Consider the following 23670-nt stretch of genomic DNA (forward strand, 5'->3'; position numbering starts at 1 on the left):
GTGTCACCCAGGCTGGAGTGCAGTGGCGTGATCTCGGCTCACTGCAACCTCCGCCTCCCATGTTCAAGGTATTCTCCTGTCTCAGCCTCCTGAGTAGTTGGGAATACAGACATGCCCCACCACACCCAGCTAATTTTTGTATTTTTAGTAGAGACGGGGTTTCACCATGTTGACCAGACTGGTCTTGAACTCCTGACCTCAGGGGATCTGCCCACCTTGGCCTCCCAAAGTGCTGGGATTACAGGCGTGAGCCACTGCACCCAGCCAGAATGTTCACTTTCTTACTGGTTTCTTCTTCTCCACTTGAGATAGTACCATGATGGCTTGAGCACCATCATGGCTGCTGCTATGTGGTATGATTTCTATATTCAGTGAGATGAAGTGAACCATAGATAGACCTTGTGGCATTTGACTGGGTGTGTATTTGAATGTGTTTTAAATTGCCAGTGCAGACAACAATGTAGGAAAGGTTGTAAGGGGAACGTTACAGTTTTCAATGACAAAGATGCTAGGTTAGCGTGGGAATAGGAGATTGGGAGGGAAGGTGGTATGATAACCATTGTATTCTCCTTGTGAAGTCCCACATGTTAATTGCACTTGCAGATAGAATACTACCCTAATGTCGGGAATTTCCTATTTGTGGGATTAGATAGGCACACCTGGGTGCTTGTTTGCACTAGTTCTTGAGAGCTGTAATCCAGGAGGAGGAGGGAGGGTTGCTGAAGGAAAGACTGGCCATGCATCTAGGAGGTCATTGCGTCATCCCTCCTTGTTCCTTAACAAAGACCAAAGGTTCAGCTTATTCTAACCATTGAGTTCATTTTGCATTTTCATCCCCTGTCTCCCAGATTCTGGTCACCAACCAATCTAGTTACTTTCCTATTTGGGAAAGAAGATATGCTGTCACCTATGGAAAGAATGACAGTGTGATTTTATACCTATGAGCATAATAATATCACCTTACTGTGAGTCACTCAGCTTGCTTTTGCCTATGTTTGGAGCCATAAAAATGTTTCGACTGAAGACATTATGCTCTGTATACAGTTGAGTAACCTCGAGTCTCATGGCAAGTAATCAACTCCCAGAGCCATGGCCTCATCCTGGAGTCTTGGATCCCATGTAGAGTCCCTTCAGTGATGGTATCTTTTTTTTTTTTTTTTTTGAAATACCTATTTAAAAAGAAGTACATTCCCAAGATGAGCATGATTGGATAGGCACCTCTGTATTCAGTAAGGAATAGGGATTCCCTTTGTGTTTTGCTCATGCTATTGAGGGCTGCTTCCCTATCTCTGCTACACAAATCCCTCTTCATACCAGAAAGGACATTAAGTGAACGTTTTACATTCATTTTAATTTTAACCATTACCTTTCCTTTAGGGCAATTGATAGTAATTTTGTCTTGATACAATGGAGATAAATTATTTAAGACATGAATGCAAGTCACCTTACAGATAATAATAGCACATGGAGCATCTGGATCTGGCAGATACTTTTAGGATGGTAGGCAAATGAATGCGAATTGGGAAATTCTGTTTTAATTTCTTCCCTAATAAGTTGTAAAGTCAGACCAGGAATGGGCAGAGATTGGCACTGGACATGTTATATTTGTCCCAAAGTCTTTTAGGGAAGTTTGTGTTTACATGTTGTGCATGCATGAACATGTGAGACGAATGTAGACAGCTGACCTGTTTGAGTCTCCGGTGCTTTGAACAGTGCTGATACATACATACGTAGATTGATGCACTAGGGTATTTGGGTGCAACTGCTTTCTTCTGTGACTTCTTTCATCTTCTATCCGTTGCCCAAGTCCCTGCCAGCTCACTTTGAAGTTTTGTTTCTTAATTTGATAGTCGGGGTTGATTACTTTTCATTCTGTTTATGTATCCCGAAGATGAAACACAAACTCAGTGGGCCAGCCCCATGGTAATTGGGTCAAGCAATAGAATTTGACTCTGCAGCTAAATGACAGTGCACAGGGAATCCCTTTAGGGTCTTTCCAAAATACAGCCAAGCAATGTTTGGCTGCTTAAGATCAAGAACTGATCGAGGGAGGGAAGATAATGGGCAGGAGGGCTTGTCTGTGTACATGATTCATAGAGAAGAATCCAGTTTTATAGAAACCACAGCCTAAATTAGAGAAAGCAAGCTTTTGGATTAAAATGATCTCTGTTGTGGTTGTAACATACCACAGTTTGATTTTTGTCCAGATGAAAACATTTGGTTTGCACTTCAGTAAATATTGTGGAGACATTGCCAGCTAATTCTGAAAAGTAATGAAATACGGCTTTGGCAAAGAGCAGATGCATTCCGTACTCTGATTGCTCTTATCTGATCCAAGTTCAGATTTTTTTTACATTTGCTAATGCACTTGAATAATCGGGAGAGAAAATCTGCCTGCAATTTTAATAGGAAACTGTCTATACTGACTATACTTTTACAATGACCACCCATAAAGTCTTCCCCTGCTCCCCCTGAAAAAAATCCCACACAATTCCCAAACCTCTAAAACATACAGCTTTTGTTGGTTACTTTTCTAAAATGAGAGTTTGTAAAGGAGCAATACGATGTGGTGTTCCGTGTGAGAAGTCAGCCTCTCTCACTTGCTAAATAATGTGAACAGAGCTTGTGTTTTTGCCATGCAGAGTCCACCCCTGAGAACGCAAGGTCATGTGGGGTTGTGGAGCCCTTTCCTTTTTTTTTTTTTTTTTTTCCGAGGTGGAGTTGCCCTCTTGTTGCCCAAGCTGGAGGGCAATGGCACAGTTTCAGCTCACTGCAACCTCTGCCTGCTGGGTTCAAGTGATTCTCCTGCCTCAGCCTCCCTAGTAGCTGGGATTACAGGCATCTGTCACCATGCCCAGCTAATTTTTATATTTTTTAGTAGAGATGGAGTTTCGCCACGTGGGCCTGGCTAGTCTCGAACTCCTGACCTCAGGTGATCCTTCTGCCTTGACCTCCCAAAGTGCTGGGATTACAGGTGTGAGCCACCCCACCCGGCCTGTTCTGTTTTCAAATACGTCTGCTAGATACGAAGTTTCTGCCGACTCAGCACAATATAATTACGTAATGCATCCATTCACCCATTTCATACTGAGAAATATGCAATAGTTTTCTCCAGTGATAAACACCCTGGGCTGCTATCTGACTTGAGGGGTTTGAAATATCCTTTCTTTCATCCTGTTTGTATCGAGCAGATTCTTCCTCCTCTGCATTTATTTCTAAATGAGATAATCAAGCTGGTATCTAGGTAAGAGGAAATAAATGCTCTTTATATAAATGTCTTAATTTTAGTTTCTTAGATGCTTTGTGTCTTATGCATTTGAGGTTGTTATTTAGCTATTTTCTAGATATTAGTCCTTTTCTATCGCTGTGACCATTTTTACTTTGGCATGAAATAAGAGATGATCTTACTGCATTTGTCTCGAGGAGAAAAAAAGAACCTACTTTGGCTTCATTTTTACCAATTCTGTGGCTTCTCTGGGTCTGGAATGCCAGTTTGACCCCTCTGTGATTTTACAAGTGGACATTCCAGCAGAATTCTTAGAGGGATTTACAGCAACCACGTGGTGACAGAGCAATGGCATGTGCAGCATTAGACTCTGTTGGCTTTATTCTTTTGTACCTACTTCTGTTTGTCTATGACGTTGATGAGATGGACAGGTATGAGGGTGCCCGACCAAATTCTGGAGGTCTGTTCCTTCTAGGGGAGATGCCAGTTGTTCATGAGTGCTCCCCCTGGTGGATGGGTGATGGATTGGCCGTGGCCCTTGGAGGATGATGCCAAGGAGGACAGTCAGGCCATATCCAGGCTTGGGGAGACAGTGTTGTCCTTGTGGGGTACCCACCAGTGAGAAGAAGGGGTACAAGCTTAACCTCTGAACTAAGGGCACTCTGGTGGTGGTGAACTGACCTCCTTCCCTGGAGTTCATTTTTATTCTGCTTCAATCCCTTTCCTACACTTTCCCTTTTCCCAGTCTTCCTTCCATTCAACATATTACCTCCTGATTCCCCATCTGATTTACGAATCCTTCATTACCCATTTTTCTTTGTTGATTCTTTACCTTTAGATCCAGACCAACATGCCAATTACCTGAATAGAAGCAGAATCATCTTCTAGGTTGAAAACAATCCTTTTTTCCTGTGTCCCCATATGTAGAAGAAATCGTGTTCTTTCTCACCTCTGACTTCAGGGCCAGTTCCATCAGAGGGACTTACTACTATTACGAGGTTTTACTTTGAGAGCAAGTTCCTCAGAATTGCCCTTATTCCTCACTGGTCTTCTATTTCTAATCTTTCTTCTATTTTAGCCCCTCACTTTCTTTCCCAGCACTCAGCAGGTCACATCACATATTCATATTTGCCGAGGAGCCATTAAAACAAATCCATTCATAATGTTAGTTGTTTTCTGCTTTTGTTAAAAAATTATCATCTATGGGCCGGGCATGGTGGCTCACTCCTGTAATCCCAGTGCTATGGGAGATCAGGTGGGAAGATCACTTGAGGTCAGGAGTTTGAGACAAGCCTCGGCAATGTAGCGAGATCCCGTTCCTACAAAAAATGAAAAAATTATCTGGGTTTGGTGGTGTGCACCTGTAGTCCCAGCTACAGGAGGCTGAGGTGGGAGGATCACTTGTGGCCAGGAGGTCGAGGCTGTGGTGAGTCATGATCACACCACTGCATTCCAGCCTGGGCGACAGAGTGATTTCTTGTCTCAAAAACAATATCTTATCCTTTGTAGATATCAACAAAGTCTGGATGCTGAACTGAGCGTCTAGATGTTTTCTCCATTTTAGTTCTTTGCAACATAAACTCAATCCTCACCCTAACATAAACTCAGTCCTCACCCTTTCTCTCAACATCTTGAGTGTAAGGAATGTGATATTTGCTTCGTGCTGCTTCTCTCATGTTTGAGTTTTTAAAAAAATCCTCAACAGATCCTGTTAAGTGGAAGTTAATTCCTTATTTGTAATGTGCTTCACGTGGATTTTTACCTGATTCTCTTTGAATCTTAGAATATTTTTATTGGATCTTACTGCTGTATTTTTTTTGTTGTTGTTTGTTTTTTTTTTTTTTTTTTTTGAGACGGAGTCTTGTTCTGTCGCCCAGCCTGGAGTGCAGTGGCATGATCTCGGCTCACTACAACCTTCGCCTCCCGGGTTCAAGTGATTCTCCTGTCTCAGCCTCCTGAGTAGCTGGGATTACAGACATGCATCACCATGCCCAGCTAGTTTTTGTGTTTTTAGTAGAGACGGGTTTCACCATATTGGCCAGGCTGGTCTCGAACTCCTGACCTCAGGTGCACCACCCGCCTTGGCTTCCCAAAGTGCTGGGATTACAGGCGTGAGTCACCGCGCCCAGCCTTATTGCTGTATTTTTATATTGCTCTCACATGGCCTCATTTGTGGAGTTTATTTCCTTTGCAACTGAGGGGAGAGAGGAAGGCTGGAGGGGTGATGGCCCTCCTCTTGAAATACATGCCTGTAACTTTCCCTCCTGCTTCTCCTGTTTCCTTCTGACAAATGGTTGAATTGGCTGCAGAAGTCACTATTAGAAAGATCTACACAAGAACCTGCTGTTTTTATACCAATCCATCGTTTGGATTTCAGCTGCTAGTCATTGCCTCCAAGATACAGTATAGGAAGATTGTTCTTTAAAAGAAATTAAGCATGGATACTTTTATCTGGGAGGAACTATTTAACCTACCCATCTCCTTTTAGAAGAGGGAAATTTAATGGCAGGGTCTACAACTTACAAGTTCTCTCCTAATAGTATGACTGACAGCATGTGTTAGATCGATAGTAAAATAATTTGAATATTTTTTGAGTGCTGTAGTTACTCTTGTTTTTTCATAAATACTTATAAAGGTAGATTTAGGGAAGAGGGATGAACAAGATTGTTGTATTTGGTTAGATAACCTGTCTGTACCCATGAATGGTGATACTGCACTGAAAACCATGCTAATTAGCCTCCTGTTTTCCTAGTCAGTCTTGTACCAATTGTAAAACCATTTAGATTGAGCATATATTTTGGTCCAGTGGAAATGTGGATAGATATTTTTTTCTCTTTCTCTTTTAACTCCTGTTTATTTTACTCCCTCTTCTATTTGATTTTCCCCAAAGTCTGTGTCAGGTTTAAGAACCTTCTTTCTGTCCAGAATCTACTTCTAAATGGAGACAATCAAGGGGAGGGGAACAAAACATCAAAATGGCTTTTGTAAGACCGAGTTGGAATCTTCTGTCTACAGAGGGTCTTTTTGCCGACTGTATCCCTTTGCAGTTGCATATCCACTCAGTAATGTGGTTCACATAGTTTGGGGGGTTTTTGAACATTGATAGGTCATGAAGATGCCTGTAGGAAAAGGAAGGGGTTGAAGGTCCCACATAGTCTTTGCATTTTGGGGAGATGGGTGCTTGGTTTGCCATCTCAGCTCCTGATACTGCTCATTTTCCATTTCCCTGTCACTGAGCATATATAGTTCCGAAGCTGGACAGAAATGGTTTTAACTGTGTGTTTAAACCTTGAGATCTTTGAGATCTCTATTTAGGTAGGAGAGTGAATTGGTGATCTGTCTCTTCGGTGATGTTACTGGAGTGTTTTTAGCTCGTTCATAGGCAGGCAGGCAAGAGAAGACATGAATTTTGTATTTACTAGTTCTTTTACTATTAGACTGAAGGGGATTTTGTTTGTGTTTTAGAAGCCTCTGGTTCCAAACAATGTACGAATGACTTGATTGTATTTCCTGAATTGCCTTTGATAAAGAAGAACTATATTGTGCTTTTTTTTTTTTAAGAATATTGAGCCGAAGGGTGGGCATGGGGGCTCATGCCTGCAGTCCCAGCACTTTGGGAGGCCAAGGCAGGAGGATCGTTTGAGTCCAGAAATTTAAGACCAATCTGGGCAACATAGCGAGACTCCATCTCCCCACAAAAAATTAGCTAGGTATGGTGGTGCGCACCTGTAGCTCCAGCTACGGGATTGCTTGGCCCAGTAAAGGGTGTGGTGAGCTGTGATCGCGCCACTGCACTCAGCTTGGGCAACAGAGTGAGACCCTTTCTAGAAAAATAATGATATTGAGCTTATTTTTTTGTTACTTTAAAATCCGGAATGAGAACCTTTGAGGATGAGAGGTTAAGATGTAAAAGGATAAAGGTGAGGAGGTCGGTTCCCCTGTTGGGAGGTTTATTTCTTTATTTTTTATTTCAAATTCAGCACTTTTACTTAGTGCGGCGTGGGAATTTATTTGGGTGATTTTTGCATCCAGTTAACCTAATCAGGACATCAAAGTAACTTCCAAAACTATTGGAATTTGGGGAATTCATATCCACCATAAGGAATGAATATTCCTTATGAATACAACACAGTGATTTTATATAATGAAATGTTATATTCTGTTTTTACTTCTGTCTTCTCTGTCTTTTCTTTGTTTTTTTTTTTTTTTTTTAAGTCTATTAATTTAGAGTAATCTGTCTTCCTCAGCAGTGGGTAGGTGTTTTTATTTTATTATTTTTTTGTTCCATCCTTGGAGGTGTTTGTTTTTTTCCTCAAGAGATATTCAGATGAGATTTTAAAAATCCTTATTTGTTCTATTTTGCATCTTCTTCCTGCTGGGGGATTTTGCTTGAAATACGTTCAAAAGGCACAGATGATCTTGGGAGTATTTGAAAAATAAATTTAAAATGGCAGTAGAGATCAGTTGCTTTGTTTTTTCTCCTCGGTTTTGTTTCATTGTGGTGTTCCTTCTGGAAAGGGTGAGGGTCAAGGCCTGTGTTTATGAGCTGTTTTTCTTATTCCACCAGGTTCTCCTGCGCTGCCCAACAGCATGGTGTATTTTGGAAGCTCTCAGGATGAGGAGGAAGTCGAGGAGGAAGATGATGAGACAGAAGACGTCAAAACAGCCACCAACAATGCTTCATCTTCATGCCAGTCGACCCCCAGGAAAGGAAAAACCCACAAACATGTTCACAACGGGCATGGTAGGTCCACCATTGAACTTGGATAAGAAAACATCTAAAGCTTTGGGTGAGAGCTGGAAGAGAGCCTCTGTTGAGAAGAGATGAGATGAAGGCAAAGCTCGTTCTGGGTACTTCTCCAGGGCCAGACACTTCATGGGCAAAGGGATTATTAGTGTAGCTTAGTGTAGTCCAGGGTGTTCTAGGTGAGTGCAGATACTCTGATGATGTGGAGATGATGGTAAATTCTATAAGAGCTGTAGATAAACAGGCATCAGAACAGGAAAAGACCAGATCTACATGGGGATGGTCAAGAAGATTTGGTGAAACAACATCTGTGCCCCCGTTTAATTACTAATGTGATTTTAGCAGGTGGATATGGTATAGGAAGAAAATTATCATTCCTCCTATGGAATTGCACATACATTCTGAAGTGGACTGATTTTCCCCTTGCGTGTATAGTGTGGAGGAGGAGGATAAAAGGCAGGAACAATAGCTTGAGTATCACAGCAAAGAAACTCATCTTATGTGGATAAGTTGGCTATAGAAAGTGCGTAGTGGTCTTTCTTTTTTCTCTCTCTCCTTTTCTTTCTTTCTTTCTTTCTTTTTCTTTCTTTCTGTCTCTCTCTCTTTCTCTCTTTCTCTCTCTCCTTCTCTCCTTCTTGCTTTTCCTTTCTTTCCTTTCTTTGTTTTGTGACGGAATCTCACTCTGTCGCCCAGGCTGGAGTGCAGTGGCGCGATCTCGGCTCACTGCCCGCTCTGCCTCCTGGGTTCATGCCATTGTCCTGTCTCATCCTCCTGAGTAGCTGGGACTACAGGCCCCCACGTATTACAGATGTGAGCCACCACGCCCGGCCGCCTAGTGGTTTTTCAATAGAGAAATGACTTAAATGGAGTTGTGCCCTGAAAACATAAAGCCGGCATCGATGATGAGGACTTCTTAAAGGGAAATAACTTGAAGAAGGGGAAATGCACAGCGAGGTTGTAATTGTAGGCAATTCCCTGACCGAAGGTTGTCCAGTAGACATTGGAAGATGTAGAATAGGTATAAAAAGGAGTGATTTCAGAGGCAGCACAGAGGTAGTCCTGAACCAATTGGAATTGCACTGAGTGGGGGAATGAGAGTAAGAAAAGAGGAAAGAGGCTGGGCGAGGTGGCTCACGCCTGTAATCCCAGCACTTTGGGAGGCTGAGGTGGGCAGATCACGAGGTCAAGAGATCAAGACCATCCTGGCCAACATGGTGAAACCCCGTCTCTACTAAAAATACATAAATTAGCCGGGCATGGTGGTGTGCTGCTGTAGTCCCGGCTACTCGAGGGGCTGAGGCAGGAGAATGGCGTGAACCCGGGAGGCGGAGGTTGCAGTGAGCCGAGATCGTGCCACTGCACTCCAGCCTGGGCAACAGAGTGAGATTCTCTCAAAAAAAAAAAAAAAAAAAAAAAAAGTAGGAAAGAAAGAGGAGGGAAGCAAAGAGAATGGGAGTCAGGAGATATGGCTGTTTTCTGTTGCCCTCCTATCAGCTACTCCACTAGACATATTTTGCTTAGGACCCACTGAGACCCTGTAAGATAGAGAAGCCTTGTCTATACAAATGGCGGAAAATCAGTGCTGTCTGTAAGTGATTGAGGCAAAGGAGAGCTGCTCATTTTTCTCCTTGGTGCCTATGCACTGAGCTATCATTTGCCTTTCTGGATTCACTGGGAAATAGAGGCTCAGGACAAGCACAGCTTAGACATGATTGAAATCTCTGTCTAGCTTTCGTTATTGTTGGGCATTTCTGCTCTGTCCACTTAATAATTGTTCATCTGGCTTGCCTCTTGCTTTTGATTGTGTTTAGGTGACACATCTGCATAGTAGAGGGTGCAATCTCTTTTTAGGGACTTGTGGTTTGATTGGGGAGATGGGGTAAATACATAATGTAACTACATTTTAACCTTTCGGGAAAAGGTTGTTACCTGCAGCTGTGGTCATCAGGGCATCTGGGTGGTTGGAAGAGAGCTGCATATGTGAATTGGAATGCAGGTATTAGTGTACGGATGTAATTTCTAAGGAGGAAGAACATCGCAAACAGAGCGATGCGGAATAATGCCTGTTTTTGGGACTGTTGCCTGGTGTTCCACCAGTGTGGAGGTCTACTGTTTGGTGACCTGGAAAGACCTGGGCACGAGAAGGAATTCTACTAACAGAATAGGAAACTGTTGATGATTTTAGATGTGGGAGTAAGAGGAAATGTGTCAAGTTCTGAACGATTCCTTTGGTAGCAGACTAGTCTGAAATAAAGGAAAAAATTATTGTATTCAGAGAGTTCCATCCAGGCAACAGCTGATGTGAACCTGAACTTGAGAAGCTACAGTGGCATAGCTTTTCCCAGGGGCCTGCAGAGGCGGGGGTGAAGGTAATTGAATAGGAATTAGGAATGGGTTGATTTGTGGAAAGGTAATAACTTTATAATCTTTTGAGTTTGTGTTGATGGTGAGAGACAACCGAATTATTGAGACTACACCAGGAATTTATCATTTTGGAGCTGCTGCTTGAAGCCTCCTGAATAAGTAAAGTTTTTGAAATATAATATGGTTAGAAAGGAAACTTCTGGAGAACTTTTTCTTGTGAAGGAATTTAATTTTCTAGGTTTCTTTTTGGTTTAATAGAGATTGAAGAGTGAAGAAATATGAACAAAACATGGAATTACCCTCATCTGTTATCTTCTGCATGGCTGTATGATAGAAATCTGTTTCATCAGTGTAGTATCGGATTGGGTCCTTTTCATAAGTTGTTTTTCACCCTTTTATGCTGATTGGGCAGGTGAATTTATCTGACGTCTTGATCTCAGTTGAGTTAATCCAATGTATACTAGTGCAGTTGTCCTGGGGTTGCTAACTGCTTTGTTTTCCAGAGTGTTTGAGCTTGATTTAGAGACATTGGATTCACATGCTGATTTTTCTCATGGATTCAGTTTTTATTGTTAAGAATCATCATCTGCATGGATCTTAGGTATGTGCAGGGGCAGTGACTATCTGGCAGCATGTTACATGGAGCATATGAAAGAAGGGGATGGAATGAGGGTGAAGGGATAGGCTGAGCTCTCACCTAAAGGAGGGCATAATGATTCTACATTGACCACTGTCATTGCCACTAGGAGTCAAGGAAAGTGTAACTATCTATAGATACATATCTCTGTGCATTTACACAGATAAACTTCTGAGTTTCAAAAATCTTAGGAGATTCTTTTTCATTTTTTATTTTAAAATTTAAAATTTTATTTAAAAATTTTTTTAATTTTAAAATTAAAAATTTAATGCCTGTTAATTCAGATATTTCCAGGAACAGTGTTGGGATTTTTTTGTCCCCTCATGAATTTTGATGTCTCTCGGTGAGGGGCTGGTAGGATAGTGTGAATCCTGGCTCCAGGCTGGGAGGACTAGGTGGAATGAGTGGTCTTGGGTAAGCACCGACACACCCACCTCCTACTGCTGTTTCTGAGTTGTGCCCTTGCCCTCCTTGCTGTCCCTCTTCCTCCCTGTCTCTTCTGTCATCCTTTCTTTTACAATAGTCACAGCATCAGATAGAGGAGCTGCAGGAAGCATACCCAAACCAGCTGAGCTTAGTAAGGGGACTAACTTCACTGAAATGTACAAACCTTTCTGTGCTTCCTTTTCTGAGACTTGTAGATAACCAAACTGAAAGGCCCTTCTCACATCCCTGAGCAGCTGGCTTATAATTTTAATTAGATTGATGTCATCTGTGATTAGCCCTGCCCCCACCCGCCAAGTCTCTACCATTTTGATTATGTTGTATTTGAGTTGTGAATGGGTTTTCTTTGATTTCAACCCAGCAGAGTCCCAGAACTACCATCTTGGGAGAAGCCATGTGGCTGTGCAGTCTGTTTGCCTGCACCTGAACTTCAGGGGAAGTTTGGTGGGGGGATTGTTGCAGGCCCAAGAGACCTGTATTTAGATCTGTCCAGACCGCAGTCCTCCTTGCTGTCCCATTCTGTTGTCCAGAGTCCCCAGCCATTTCCCTGTTCAGTCTGTGTTAGGCCTGCCCATTCCTGAGCAGGCACTCACTTCCTGGGCATGTCCCTCTGCAATTTAATTCATTGCTCTTCAGCAGCGTCATAGGGAAGTTTGAATCTTATTTAGTCTGAGGTTTTCTTTTTATTGCTATGCCTGGGCATTTTTTAGATCTTAACCTGGTCAGAAAAATTCCATTTCCTATGCAAGTCAAAGAGACAAGCACGAAACCAACTCCACTAGAATTTTTCCTACAGAATTTGTGAGTTTTTAGCAAATGTGAATACCCGTAAGTGTTAGGAAAGATTTCATGTTTACATGTTCCCGAAATTGCTGTATTTGTGGAGGATTTGGAGAGAGCTCAAACTCATTTTATTGTGATAAGTGCTGAAACATAATCATAGAATCTTTGCCATGTTAACAGTGGTGAAAGATATTAACCATTTATGGAGTTACCTTTTCTCTCCTAAATCAAATAAGATTAAGTTCTGTATAAATGAGAAAAATGTAAGCCCCTGTGCTGACGTAAGCGCTCTGAAAGATAGCACAGATGAACACGGCAATAGGATCTATCCACAAGGAGCTAATGGGAGATGATGTCTCCTGGCACATCTGTCAGAAACGTCAGAAGACATTCAGGTCTTTACGTGTGTTTCTCCTGATGAAACAGGTTTCAGTGTCTCATTCATCTTTGTCATTCCCTGTCACTTGGTGATGCTACCTGGGTGACTTGTCTCCCTTGTCTTCTGATGTGTGCGCCCCCCCGCTTTGTGTCCTGCCACCCACCTTACACCCATATACCAAGGTCCTTAAGAGGGGCGTGGTGTGATCGTTGGGGCTCCATTAAGACATTTTATAGTTTTTGTGTATATTTATGGGTTTTATGTATTTGTTGTCCGTTTGTAGGCATCCGAGTACCAAGTCTTTTGTGAAGTCATATGAAAAGAAAAAATCCCCACAAGCCACTACCTGGGATATAGGTCTCTGCAGAGTCCTTCCTGCTGTTGCCACATGGCTTGAATGGCCTTGGAAGCCAAAGAGTAACAATCCACAGGATGTCAGTGCTTCCTTATGACGCCAGTGGAGGGAATGGAATAAAGCCAGCTTAGTAATATACAGGCCACTTGGAATGCTCCTCCGATTTCAAATGACCCGGGGGAACATGGTGGTTTCGTGAAACCAAAGTCAGCTTTGAAGAAAGCTAATGTCAGCCTCAGGTTCAGGCAGTATTGTAGAAGAACACTGAGCTCTCAGTAGCTGGCTAGCTGTGCTGCCTTCCCCAGTCTATTTCACATCCGCTTTTATATCAAGGCAGATGACAAGGAAACAAACTGACGTCAGTTTATTAAAGGAAACACTTGTGATATTGGGAGTAATCCCTCAGGCAAGAGGTGCTAATTGAACCTAAGAGTATTTCTGAAGTCACTATTTTCAACAGTAGAGAAGGAAATTATTGATCATCTCATCCAAAATTGATAAAAACCAAAGTGTAGCAGTCTTTCAAAATTAAATATTCTCAGCTGTGGAATATTCTCATGCCCAACATTGCTACTTCCTCAACCATTTCTAGATGATTAAAATTACACTATAATGCCATGTTGCTCAATATGCATATTTGTTGTCATTTTTGTCTGTTCATTTCCTAGGAATGTCTTTGCCACCAGCGAACAGTCATCAGGAACTTAGTTGCATGCCTTTTTTTTTTTTAGCTACTCGTTAGCTTGTGTGTTCTTGGGCAAGGTATTTACTTAGCTTCTCTGATTCTTAATTTCTACTTCTGTGAAATCAGCATGATAGAGTAGATTAGCATTAATTTGTCCAGTCATTGATTCATTTATATCCCAGCATAAGGAAACAATGAGGCTGTATCATGGGCAGCAGTAGAGCCATTCAGATCTCTAATAGTGGATGCCAGCCATTGTTGTATGTTCAAGGAAAATGACATTTCCACGATCACTATTCAGCTGGGTGAAGGTTCCCAACTAAAATTTTGTCCCTGTAATCCATTCTTCTTTCCCTGAGATAATAGTGACTTGTCCAGATTAAAACATTTATATCCCACCGTGTCTTCAACCCCATTTACATTGCTATCTATACTTTGTTTTCTTCATTCTTTTATAACCCTTAGGAAAACTGGTGTACTGTTGCATCCTCCAAGCAAAGGCTGAGTTGCTGAAAGTCAGTAATAATCCCGGTTGACACCAGTCGTTTACACAAGAATCCTCCAAGTGGTCAGACTGCTGGGATCACCTAGAGCTTTGTTTTCATGTGTAATAAATACAGATCAAATGTTGGCAACAGTTCCCATGGCAGCTAAAAGTTCTTTCCTGCAAAATTTCACTGAGGTCCATTTCTCTGTAAGTTTAGAGCGGAATTCCTAGAAATTTCTTATAATGGGATTTCATTATGAGTATCCATCAGTCATCGAAGGGAGTATTTATTTAAATGTGACATAATATAAAATGAAACAGATCTTCCTATAGAGGGTTCCTTGCAATAAAAAGGCAATCAGGCACCAGTGCCTTGCAAATCTAATGAAGCTTGGAGCTCTGCAGGTGCAGGTGCTGTCAGAAAAGAGGTTAGCAATTTTCTGAACCTGAAGAAGGCCTCTTCTGAACTGCAGACAGAGGAAAGAGTCCTGGAGAGCACTACATCTCAGGCCACATCAGGTGCTGTGGAACTGCCAGGGAGGCCCAGGTCCTCGCTTCGCCCTGCAACTAGCATTTTCTCTTGCATAATCGCCTACCACCTGTTCTTCAACATAAACCCACTAGCCCCACATTGTGCCATGAGACAAGGCACCTGAGCCAGGCTGTGCTGCACCTGTGACCTCAGGAAGCTGTGATGCTCTGCCCTTACCCCTGTTCCCTGACTTTGGAGTGCTCTTGGTGAGTAGAAGCAAAACACGAGCTGTGCTTTTAGATGAAAATAAGTTATCTGGCTGCATGGAAAGAACGGTTTGGATATAGTTAGTTAAGAAGGTGAGAGCTCAATCTTCCCTCCTCACACCTCAGTTTTACTCCCTCATTTTTTGAAAACATTCAAATGTAGAGGCAGATGATCTTCGTGTCCTTTTGGTTTCTGACTTGGGTGAAGAAGGCACAGGTCTTAAAATAGGTTTTCTTGCAGGAAGAACCTGGGTGAGGGCATCACGATTGTGTATTCAAGCAACTGCTCAGAATTGTTAATCTTTCACAAGTGAAAGGAGAGAGCAAGCTGGTTGTTTTGTGACTTTTCCATTACAGGGTATTTCTCTTATCAGATTTGTGCTTTTCCCTATTTTGTATGCTTGAGCTGTTGAGGCATGTCAGGAAATCTAGCAACATGTGTATCCTCCCCAGAGGGATCACCCCTGCTGAAATGTGGGGAGATAAACACACGGAAAACAAAAGTATGGAAAACTGATGCTTTACCACTGGGGTGGGTTTGGCCAATATTTTAATTAGGCCACATTTCAAGGAGAACAGCTTTATTTCAGCAGCTAGCTGAAGAACCTAGAACCCAGACTGCCAGGGGTGTCCTGTTTCATCTTGTTTCTCCACAAAAGAGCAGAGTGGCTCTGGTCATGGAGCCGGGACATCTGGCCTCATGGCAGAGGTGGCAGGAGAGGACACACACACCATCCACAGTGTCCTGCCCTCAGCTTCCACATGGGCCTGAGACTGTACCCTTCTTCCTCCGAGCAGGAGTCCTGATGCCAGTAGTTTCCTGCAAGAGCCTGCTGTCCCCAGGCAGATGTTTTGTTTTGCAAACATTACACAGGACTCTAATGTGCTCATTTGTAATCCACTGAACATCCTAATGGAAATGGATTTGTTTATTAAAATACATAATCTGAAATGATTTGGACAGCATCACATGAGCTTTTAACCTTGGGTTAGCACTCAAGGGTTACAATAACAATGCTTCCAGCAACTTCTATTTCAATAGCACATCAGAGTTTCCAAAATACTCTTACATATACAGAATCTCAAATGATTCTAAAAATAGAGCCCTTAGGTAATGACTATTTGGAAACCAAATAACACAATCAAAACACTGCTTCGTGGGTATTTATATTACAAGTTGATATTTGAAATGCCTAGATTTTTCTTAAGCTCTCATAATTGGTTATTTTTTCCAGGGGGTAAGTGAGGTAGACTAGAGGAATTAATAAATGCCTTTGGAATGAATTTACCTTGGCTTTTCTGAGTCCTTTGAGGAGGAGACCTTGGTGAAGGCTTGTTGCTAAATCAGCTGCATGTATATCTTTTAAACGCTTTTTATAACTTAAAAAAAATGGAAGGAAGAAGAGTGGCTATTGTTTCTTTTGTGCATATCGTTTTCTGAAGAGGGATATTTCTCAGAAGACTTTTTAAACAGCATGTCATTGGACTCCCAGCTGGAATGACTTAATTGCTTTTAGATTCACACCAGGGGCATGTTGTGTAAGGGCCAAAAAGCAATCATTTGGACGAGTTTATCACATTTCTGCTCTGTGGTTGCCTTTGAGGGGCATTGAGCCCTCTCTTTGTCTGGGCGGTGGGGTGGTGGGGGGGTCGGTCATGCATCAGGGTCAGGAGCTTGCCATAGCCCTGCTATGTTCAGTGGGGACAGACACTCTGTAAACAGACAAATGCTGCCTCCCCACCCCCGAGAGAACATGTGATATTCTCTTTACCTCTTTTTAACCTCTGGTAGCTCCATTTTTCCTGTTGAGACAAGTGACTATTCCAAAAAGTTGGAATATGGGATGGGAGTGTTGGTTTTTTTGTTTGTTTGTTTGTTTGTTTTTAAGAGCAGTAATACGTGTAGAGAGACCAGTTATACAATGTATGTTTCTAACCACCCCCTTTACGCATTTGGGGCGGTGTTCCTTAGAGGCCGTTGGGTAGGATGGTTCAGAGCATCATGATTACAGCACTGACACACTTATGGCTGCAACCTTAGGATTTTTCTGTTTTAGTTTTCTTATCTCTAAAGAAGAGATCATAGGTTTTGGCAATAACTAAATGAATTGATACATGTTACAACAGTTAATGTTAGAAACTGCTGTGTTGCATATTATCATTAACATAATGTGATTGAAAAGATCTGGTGCCTGGAACAACCTTATAATTGCTAGGAAAACCCGAGAAAGTTTATGTATCTCAAATGCCTGGGGCACGATGAGGACTGTCAAAGAGTCAGCCATTACCCTTGAGTGTTGTGACATCAGCCTCGCGAGAACTATGTTGTGGGCTGTTTCAGTGTGGTAGAAGGTCTTGGTAATTCCTGTGTCAGGATTATCATCCTTTCCCTGTTTCTTCTTGCTTTGCTAAAGTATTTATTTGTTCCACTGGCCTCGTAGGGCCTTAGTGGGGGATATAGGTACACACTTCTGGATAGTTGGCCCATGCCCCGTGAGTTTGGTGGTGTTACCTTCGTAACTCTTTCTGTGACAGGCAGCTAGAAGATGGTGTATCAGGTGGTGGAAGAGAAGCTCCTGGCTCTGATCCCTCTTTTTAGCCTGGTGTCAGGGCTAAAAAGTTTATTTAGCCTCTTTAAGCTTTAGTTTTCCTCCTTTGTAAAATTATATTACTAATACCTGACTCGAAATGCTGCTTGGGGTTGTGGGGGGGGATATGTGAGGATGGGGTCACTACTCTCAGGTATGGATGCAGAACCCACAGATAGAGAGGGCCGACTGTATTTAGTTTTTTCGTGCTAATGTTTTGACTTTGAAAATGACCAAGTTGCCTATAACTTGTATAGTCAGTTGTGTCAATGGGATGCGTTCTGGTCTAACTCGCGTGTGCATATTTAAGGGTGTTTCTCTCTCGGTGTGTAGTAAACAGTTTACAGATTCCTTCCTCAAATCCAAAGGTGAGCCAGAATTCTTATCACTGACTTCAGATGTGGTTGGCCTGTTATAAATCATTATTTTTGGAATTTAGGTTTTTTGTTTTGTTTTGAGATGGAGCCTCACTCTTGTCACCTAGGCTGGAGTGCAATGGCGCGATCTCGGCTCACTGCAGTCTCCACCTCCCGGGTTCAAGCGATTCTCCTGCCTCAGCCTCCTAAGTAGCTGGGATTACAGGTGCCCGCCACCATGCCCAGCTAATTTTTCTACTTTTAGTAGAGATGGGGTTTTTACTGTGTTGGCCAGGATGCTCTCCCGAGCTCAGGTGATCCGCCTGCCTCGGCTTCCCAAAGTGTTGAGATTACAGGTGTGAGCCACCGTGCCCGGCCGGATTTAGGGTTTTATGAAACCCAAAACTGCAGAAACATTTTATTCGTGTGTTCTTTACGAGTTAACGCCATCCTTTTCTGAGTGTAACCTGCAGTTCTGTGCTCTTACCTTGATTCTTGCCAGTGATAAAGCACGAGACCCTTGCAGACCAACTGCCCGTTGCCCCATAAGGCCATTTGTCCAGCTGTTCCTCCCTTGCCATTAACGCAAACATTTTAGAGTGACTGATGCCCACACAGGCCGCGGGGCTAGTAATCATCAAGTCTGCCATCCTTTCCTCAGCGCTTTTGGGGGCCAAGAGGGCCAAGAAGCCATTTTTCAATGACAAAAACCATTCATCCTGATTTATGGTCTTTCTGTTGTCCTGACCTTTATATTCTCATAAAGGTCTTTTAATTTTTGGTGTCGTATGTTAGCGGGAATATATGTAAGAAATTTGTGTAAAGGGCAGATATATCCAAGTCTGTTATTTTATCATTGCACATAATGCATTCACACTTGGAGATCATGATGAGAGTGGCAACCAAGTGGTAATTGGTGGGAAAAATATTACAGAATTTAAGTTCTTCTATATAAAAGGAAGAAGATGTGATTAGCTTTAAACATTCTATTTCCAGATATCTGTTATAATTGTGATCAAAGTGAAAGAGATGTCATTGCGTGAAAGTTCCAGAAGCGTTTTACAAAGCCTGTAAACCAGTAGAATTTGCTTATGATACTGGAGTTTCGGAGTACAGAGGCAGCATCCCAGGTTGACGTTTGTTCCCTGTGCGAGTGAGCTGCTGGCTGGATGCAAGGTGATAATGGGGGTTTTGCTCACCTAAGCTGTGTTCTTGCAGCTTTCCCTGGTTTTACACGTGGATGCTGTAGCTATGTTGGTGGAGCTGTTTTGGCCCAGGGCAAACCGGGTTACAGCACTCACACATGCTACATTAAAATCCATTTGAACTGTTGGCACAGGTTGGCAGACATTCCATTGTTTTCAGACAATAGTGACTCAAAGTTGAACTGGCTCCAGGGAGCAAGTGTGGCTTTTGTACAGTAACAGGGATTTAATGCCAGCCAATTGATGGAGTCTGTGTCTTGCCCAAGGAAGGGATGCCTTGTAATGACATGAAGCATACATTTAAATATCTGGCTTGAGATCAGAAACTTGCGGTGGATCTCTTTTCCCTTGCTTAACACATTTCTTCTTTATTTACAGTGATTCTTTTTTTTGCCCCTTTCGTTTGTTTTGGGGTGTGGACAGGAAGAAGGTATTTTAATTTGGGGGTTAGTTCAGTCCCATCTTCAGGGCCTTGCTAGCAGATGTTTCGGCTGACTTTCTGTGATGGTCCTTGTCTGGATTTTTCTCTTTCAAGGAGGTTAGGCCTTCTGAACTGTGTTATTTCAGGTCATACACTGCATAATCCCAGGATATCTTATAACTTTTGCTGGATGTCAAGTAAGGACTCCTGTTTCATACACATCTAATAATCTAATAATACACATCAGGATTCCCTCTTGTGTTTGGATGAGGTGCCTTTATTAGCATGGGTAATTGGCAAGATAGGGGCGTCTGGTTCTGGGAGGCGCTTGGAGACAGGTAAAAGTAGAAGGCCAGCTTTGTCAGCTTTCTCTAAAAATTATATTTTTCACATGTGGATCTTTGCCATTGCAGCAAGAGCTTTCGAAAAGATCATTCTTCTTATATTTGCATAACTCCTTTCTCTGAAGAACGCAAAGCACTTATATACTTTATTCAAAATACTTCAGCAAGTCCTGGAGGGCAGATAAGAGGAAGCAGCCAGCTGGTCTGTAGTTCAGGGAATTGAGGCCCAAACGGGGTCGGTGAGCAGAACTAGACATCAAAATCAAGAGTCTGTGCATGGAGTGAGGGTATTAAAAACCTTGCGATCAGTTTTTCATAGGGCTGCCTTCCTTGAGGGTCTCTTCCAGGAAACTTGTGTCAGCATCTAAATATGTGAACAAAGCTTTTGGGGAACATTGTTTAGGACAAGCTCCCTGGAGGTATAGTTGTGAATTCCCCTAGGAAAGTGTATCTCTCTACCTTTCAAATTGTTACAGGATTGCTATTAAATATGTTTCTAAAGTAACTTCTTTTGCCCATATCTTTTTCATCCCTCATTGGGAGCAAATCTTACCTTCTCAGGGATGAGGTGACCCTAAATCAAAATAACAGCCTTTGGATTTAAAGATTTTGCCTGCCGTGGTGTGAAAACACTTTTCTATAGGCCGTTTAACTTTCAGAGTATGTGTATACAAATCAATATATTTGTCTCTGTTCGTTAATGTAAAGCTGTTTGTATCTGAGTACAATACAATTTCCTAATATGGTTCACAGTGATGAATGCTTTTTTTCTCTCCTTAAAGAAACTAGTCCAATTATTTCTTTTAATTGGGGACAGTGTGTGGAGGGCTTCTATACATTGAACTTTCTGTCTTTCTCTCTCTTATGTTCACAGCGTTTAATCTTTCCCTGTGAGAGTGAATTTTTTTTTTCCTTTCCTCTTCTCTCCCTTTCTCGAATCTTACAAATTAAGATAAAAGATAATTACTTGGAGGAGTAAAACTGGCAGGTTCCCACGACACTTAAAATTAATGAGCTGTTGAGTACAAAATATACCTTGTCTTTGGCTCTGTCGGTGTTGCCCAGTCCTCCCCCTGCCCCCTTTACTTCCCGTTTAACACATGATTTGACTTTCTGGCTATGTTTGCCATTTGGGTATATCGCTGCTCTAAAACAGCATGATGGTTACAAAAAGTGGGTTTGGTTGGAAACCTTCTCTTTGTTTGCAAATGAAAGTTAATTTGATTCAGTTTTTAATTTCCATATGTTTGAAAACTCTTCCATTTCCAGATATCTCATCAAAATATTCTTTAGTAGAGTACCTTGCTGAAGCCTTCAGGGCAGCCAGTTTATGGTTCACTATGTTAATTTCACCTGCCTCCCTCTTGTCTCCGGTTCCCCTTTCCTATAATCCCGGTACTCACCGCTTTGCTGTCCATAGTATTTTCCTGAGCAGTAGGTTTTGTGACCTCAAAATACAATCAAAGAGTTGTGCATCTGCTTTCAGGTACGGATACTGCAATGAAGGATCTGTTTTTTTCAGATAAGAAAGATACTGCTGACTAACCACAGTCACACTCTTCAAGTGTCTGTGAAAGTCCCAGCTTAGCAACTGGCCTTGCCCTGCCAAGTGATTTATCACCGAACAGGTGACTCCTGTCAGTTTTTATGCGACACATCAAGCTTCTGGAAATCATCATGTAAGGAGTAATGGAACAGATGATCTGGCCCCAGGGTTTCAGGCATTTTGAATTCCAGACCCCTTTCTACTTTTAGAAGTTATTGAGGGACCCCAAAAGGCTTTTATTAATGTGGATTATATTTATTAATATCAGCTTTAATTCTCATATCTACCATATTAGAATTAAAAGTGAAGACACTTTAAGATATTTATTCATTTAAAAAATGACACAAACCAGTTACGTGTTAAACACATACAGCATTTTTTAATGAAAAACAATCATAGTCCAAAACCAAAAGCTTATTAAGAGTTACATTATTTGACCTTTTTGTTAATCCCATTAATGTCTTACTAAGTAGGATACAGCCATATTATGATTGCTTCTGTATTCATCTCTTGAGTGTTGCAGTACATAGTTTGGTTGATGTATATGAAGAAAATCAGCTTTGGATAAGCATGTATGTACATGGGAAACGGTCTTTGTAGATGATTTCAGTACTTGATAGGATAGTAGGCTCTACCGGTAGTTTCCTACAGGTCAGTTGCTCTGGGAACCTGTACCTGTATCAGTGAACTTTTCATACTGTTACATTAATATCCATTGGTTTGTCTTTTTCTTTGAATGGACCTTTAACCCATGCACTGTTTTGTAGCATCCTGTGTTGTTCATTTGAAAATAATGGTTCAGTGAGTTCTTGTTAGCACCTTTGGTAATGAACAAGGGTACATCATCAAAGAATTTCTGTTGAACTCATGATGGCAGATACTGGTTTTCTGAAATTCTAATTTTTGCCTGAAAGCATGAATTCTGTCATTGGCAGCAACTACTATTAGTTACTTTCCTTGAATAGACAGGCTTGCTTTGTTCATTTTTGAAAAAAATCTAGTAACTAAGTAAAAACTACAAATAACTAAGTCTGAAGAGCTATAGTGTGTTGGTCCTTCTTGAAATAAAAATAACATCCTATGAAAAAAAGGGGCTAGCCCAAAACTTGCACAATCACACAAGTGCTTTTCCCTAGAGATGATCATTGTATTTCTGTATATAGGAGAAGTGCTTTATGTGTAATAGCATCTTGTCACACCAAGTATGTGTGCTCAGGGGCCATGATTCAGTCATACTCACTGTTTGTATGACTTTATCAAGGTCATTCTTAAGTGAAACTGGCTGGTTTTTTTTTTTTTAACTGCTACTAATCCATGGTAGGGATGAAATGCATATTAGATTAGTGTATAGTAGTTTGGTGCCATTGCCTTTGTTTATGCTAAAGTACCAGTGATTTCACCCATATTTTAAAAATATATTTTGTTGAGATAATATTCACACATTATAGAATATACCCATTAAATGTACTGTAGCATGTATCAATACTTGATTTCCTTTTTATGCCTAATACTTCATTGTATGGATATACCACTTTATGTTTATCTAAATAAATATCAGTTGGATCTTCGGGGATTTCCCCCGATTTTTAACGATTAGTAGTAATTCTGCTATGAATATTTGTGTGCAAGTTTTTATGTGGACATATTTTTTATTTCCCTTGTGTACATTCCTGGAAATGGAATTGGTAGGTCATATGGGAACTCCTACGTTTCTCCTTTTGAGGAACTATCTGAAAAGGAGAAACCATTTTGCATTTCCGCCAGTAGTGTGTGAGGGTTACAGTTTCTCCACATCCTTGCAATCAGTCATCATTATCCATCTTTATGATATGACTTTACATCCTAGTCGATGTAAAGTGGTGTATCTCATGGTTTTGATTTGCATTTCCCTTATAGTTAACCTACCATTTTTCGTGCCATCAGTGCAGATGTCTATCCATTGTAAAGGCAAATAATGTCTTTGTATTATTATGAAATAGTTTCGACCTTAGCACATCTCCTGCAAGGGTTTCTACATCCTTGAAGGGTCTGTAAATCTCCTTTGAGATCCACTGATCTGACCATACGTCGCTAGTGGAAAATTGGGATGTGTTTTCAGTGTTGTATTTCTTTTTGCTCAGGCAGGTGATTAGCTACTCCTCTTTTTCCCATGAAAGTGATACTGGCAAGTGTTAGGAGGCACCTGGCTCTGCTGGACTTTGTCCACAGACTCTCAGTCATGGTCTGGCATGAGTAGGAGACGTAGCAGGCATGGTCAGTGTGGACAAATTAATGACCCAGAGGAGTAGGAGGTTGTATTGGGTCTTGCTGAGACCAGTGTTTGTCTGCATTGAAGCCCTTCTTTATACTCTGTCTGCAGGGAGGG

The 23670-nt window shown here is 41.7% G+C and overlaps 1 protein-coding gene across 8 annotated transcripts in view; it reads left to right on the forward strand.

The window, feature by feature from the left end:
• Window positions 1-23670, forward strand: part of JARID2 (jumonji and AT-rich interaction domain containing 2) — a 274358-nt gene that overhangs the window by 212318 nt on the left and 38370 nt on the right. For all 8 annotated transcript variants that reach the window (XM_055390668.2, XM_055390669.2, XM_019029679.4 and 5 more), the window contains one exon: window positions 7794-7970. In XM_055390668.2, the coding sequence (XP_055246643.1) occupies window positions 7794-7970 (177 nt within the window). The remainder of the gene's footprint in view (window positions 1-7793; window positions 7971-23670) is intronic.

The sequence above is a fragment of the Gorilla gorilla genome, chromosome 5 (genome assembly GCF_029281585.2).
Source record: "Gorilla gorilla gorilla isolate KB3781 chromosome 5, NHGRI_mGorGor1-v2.1_pri, whole genome shotgun sequence".
Lineage (NCBI taxonomy): Eukaryota > Metazoa > Chordata > Mammalia > Primates > Hominidae > Gorilla > Gorilla gorilla.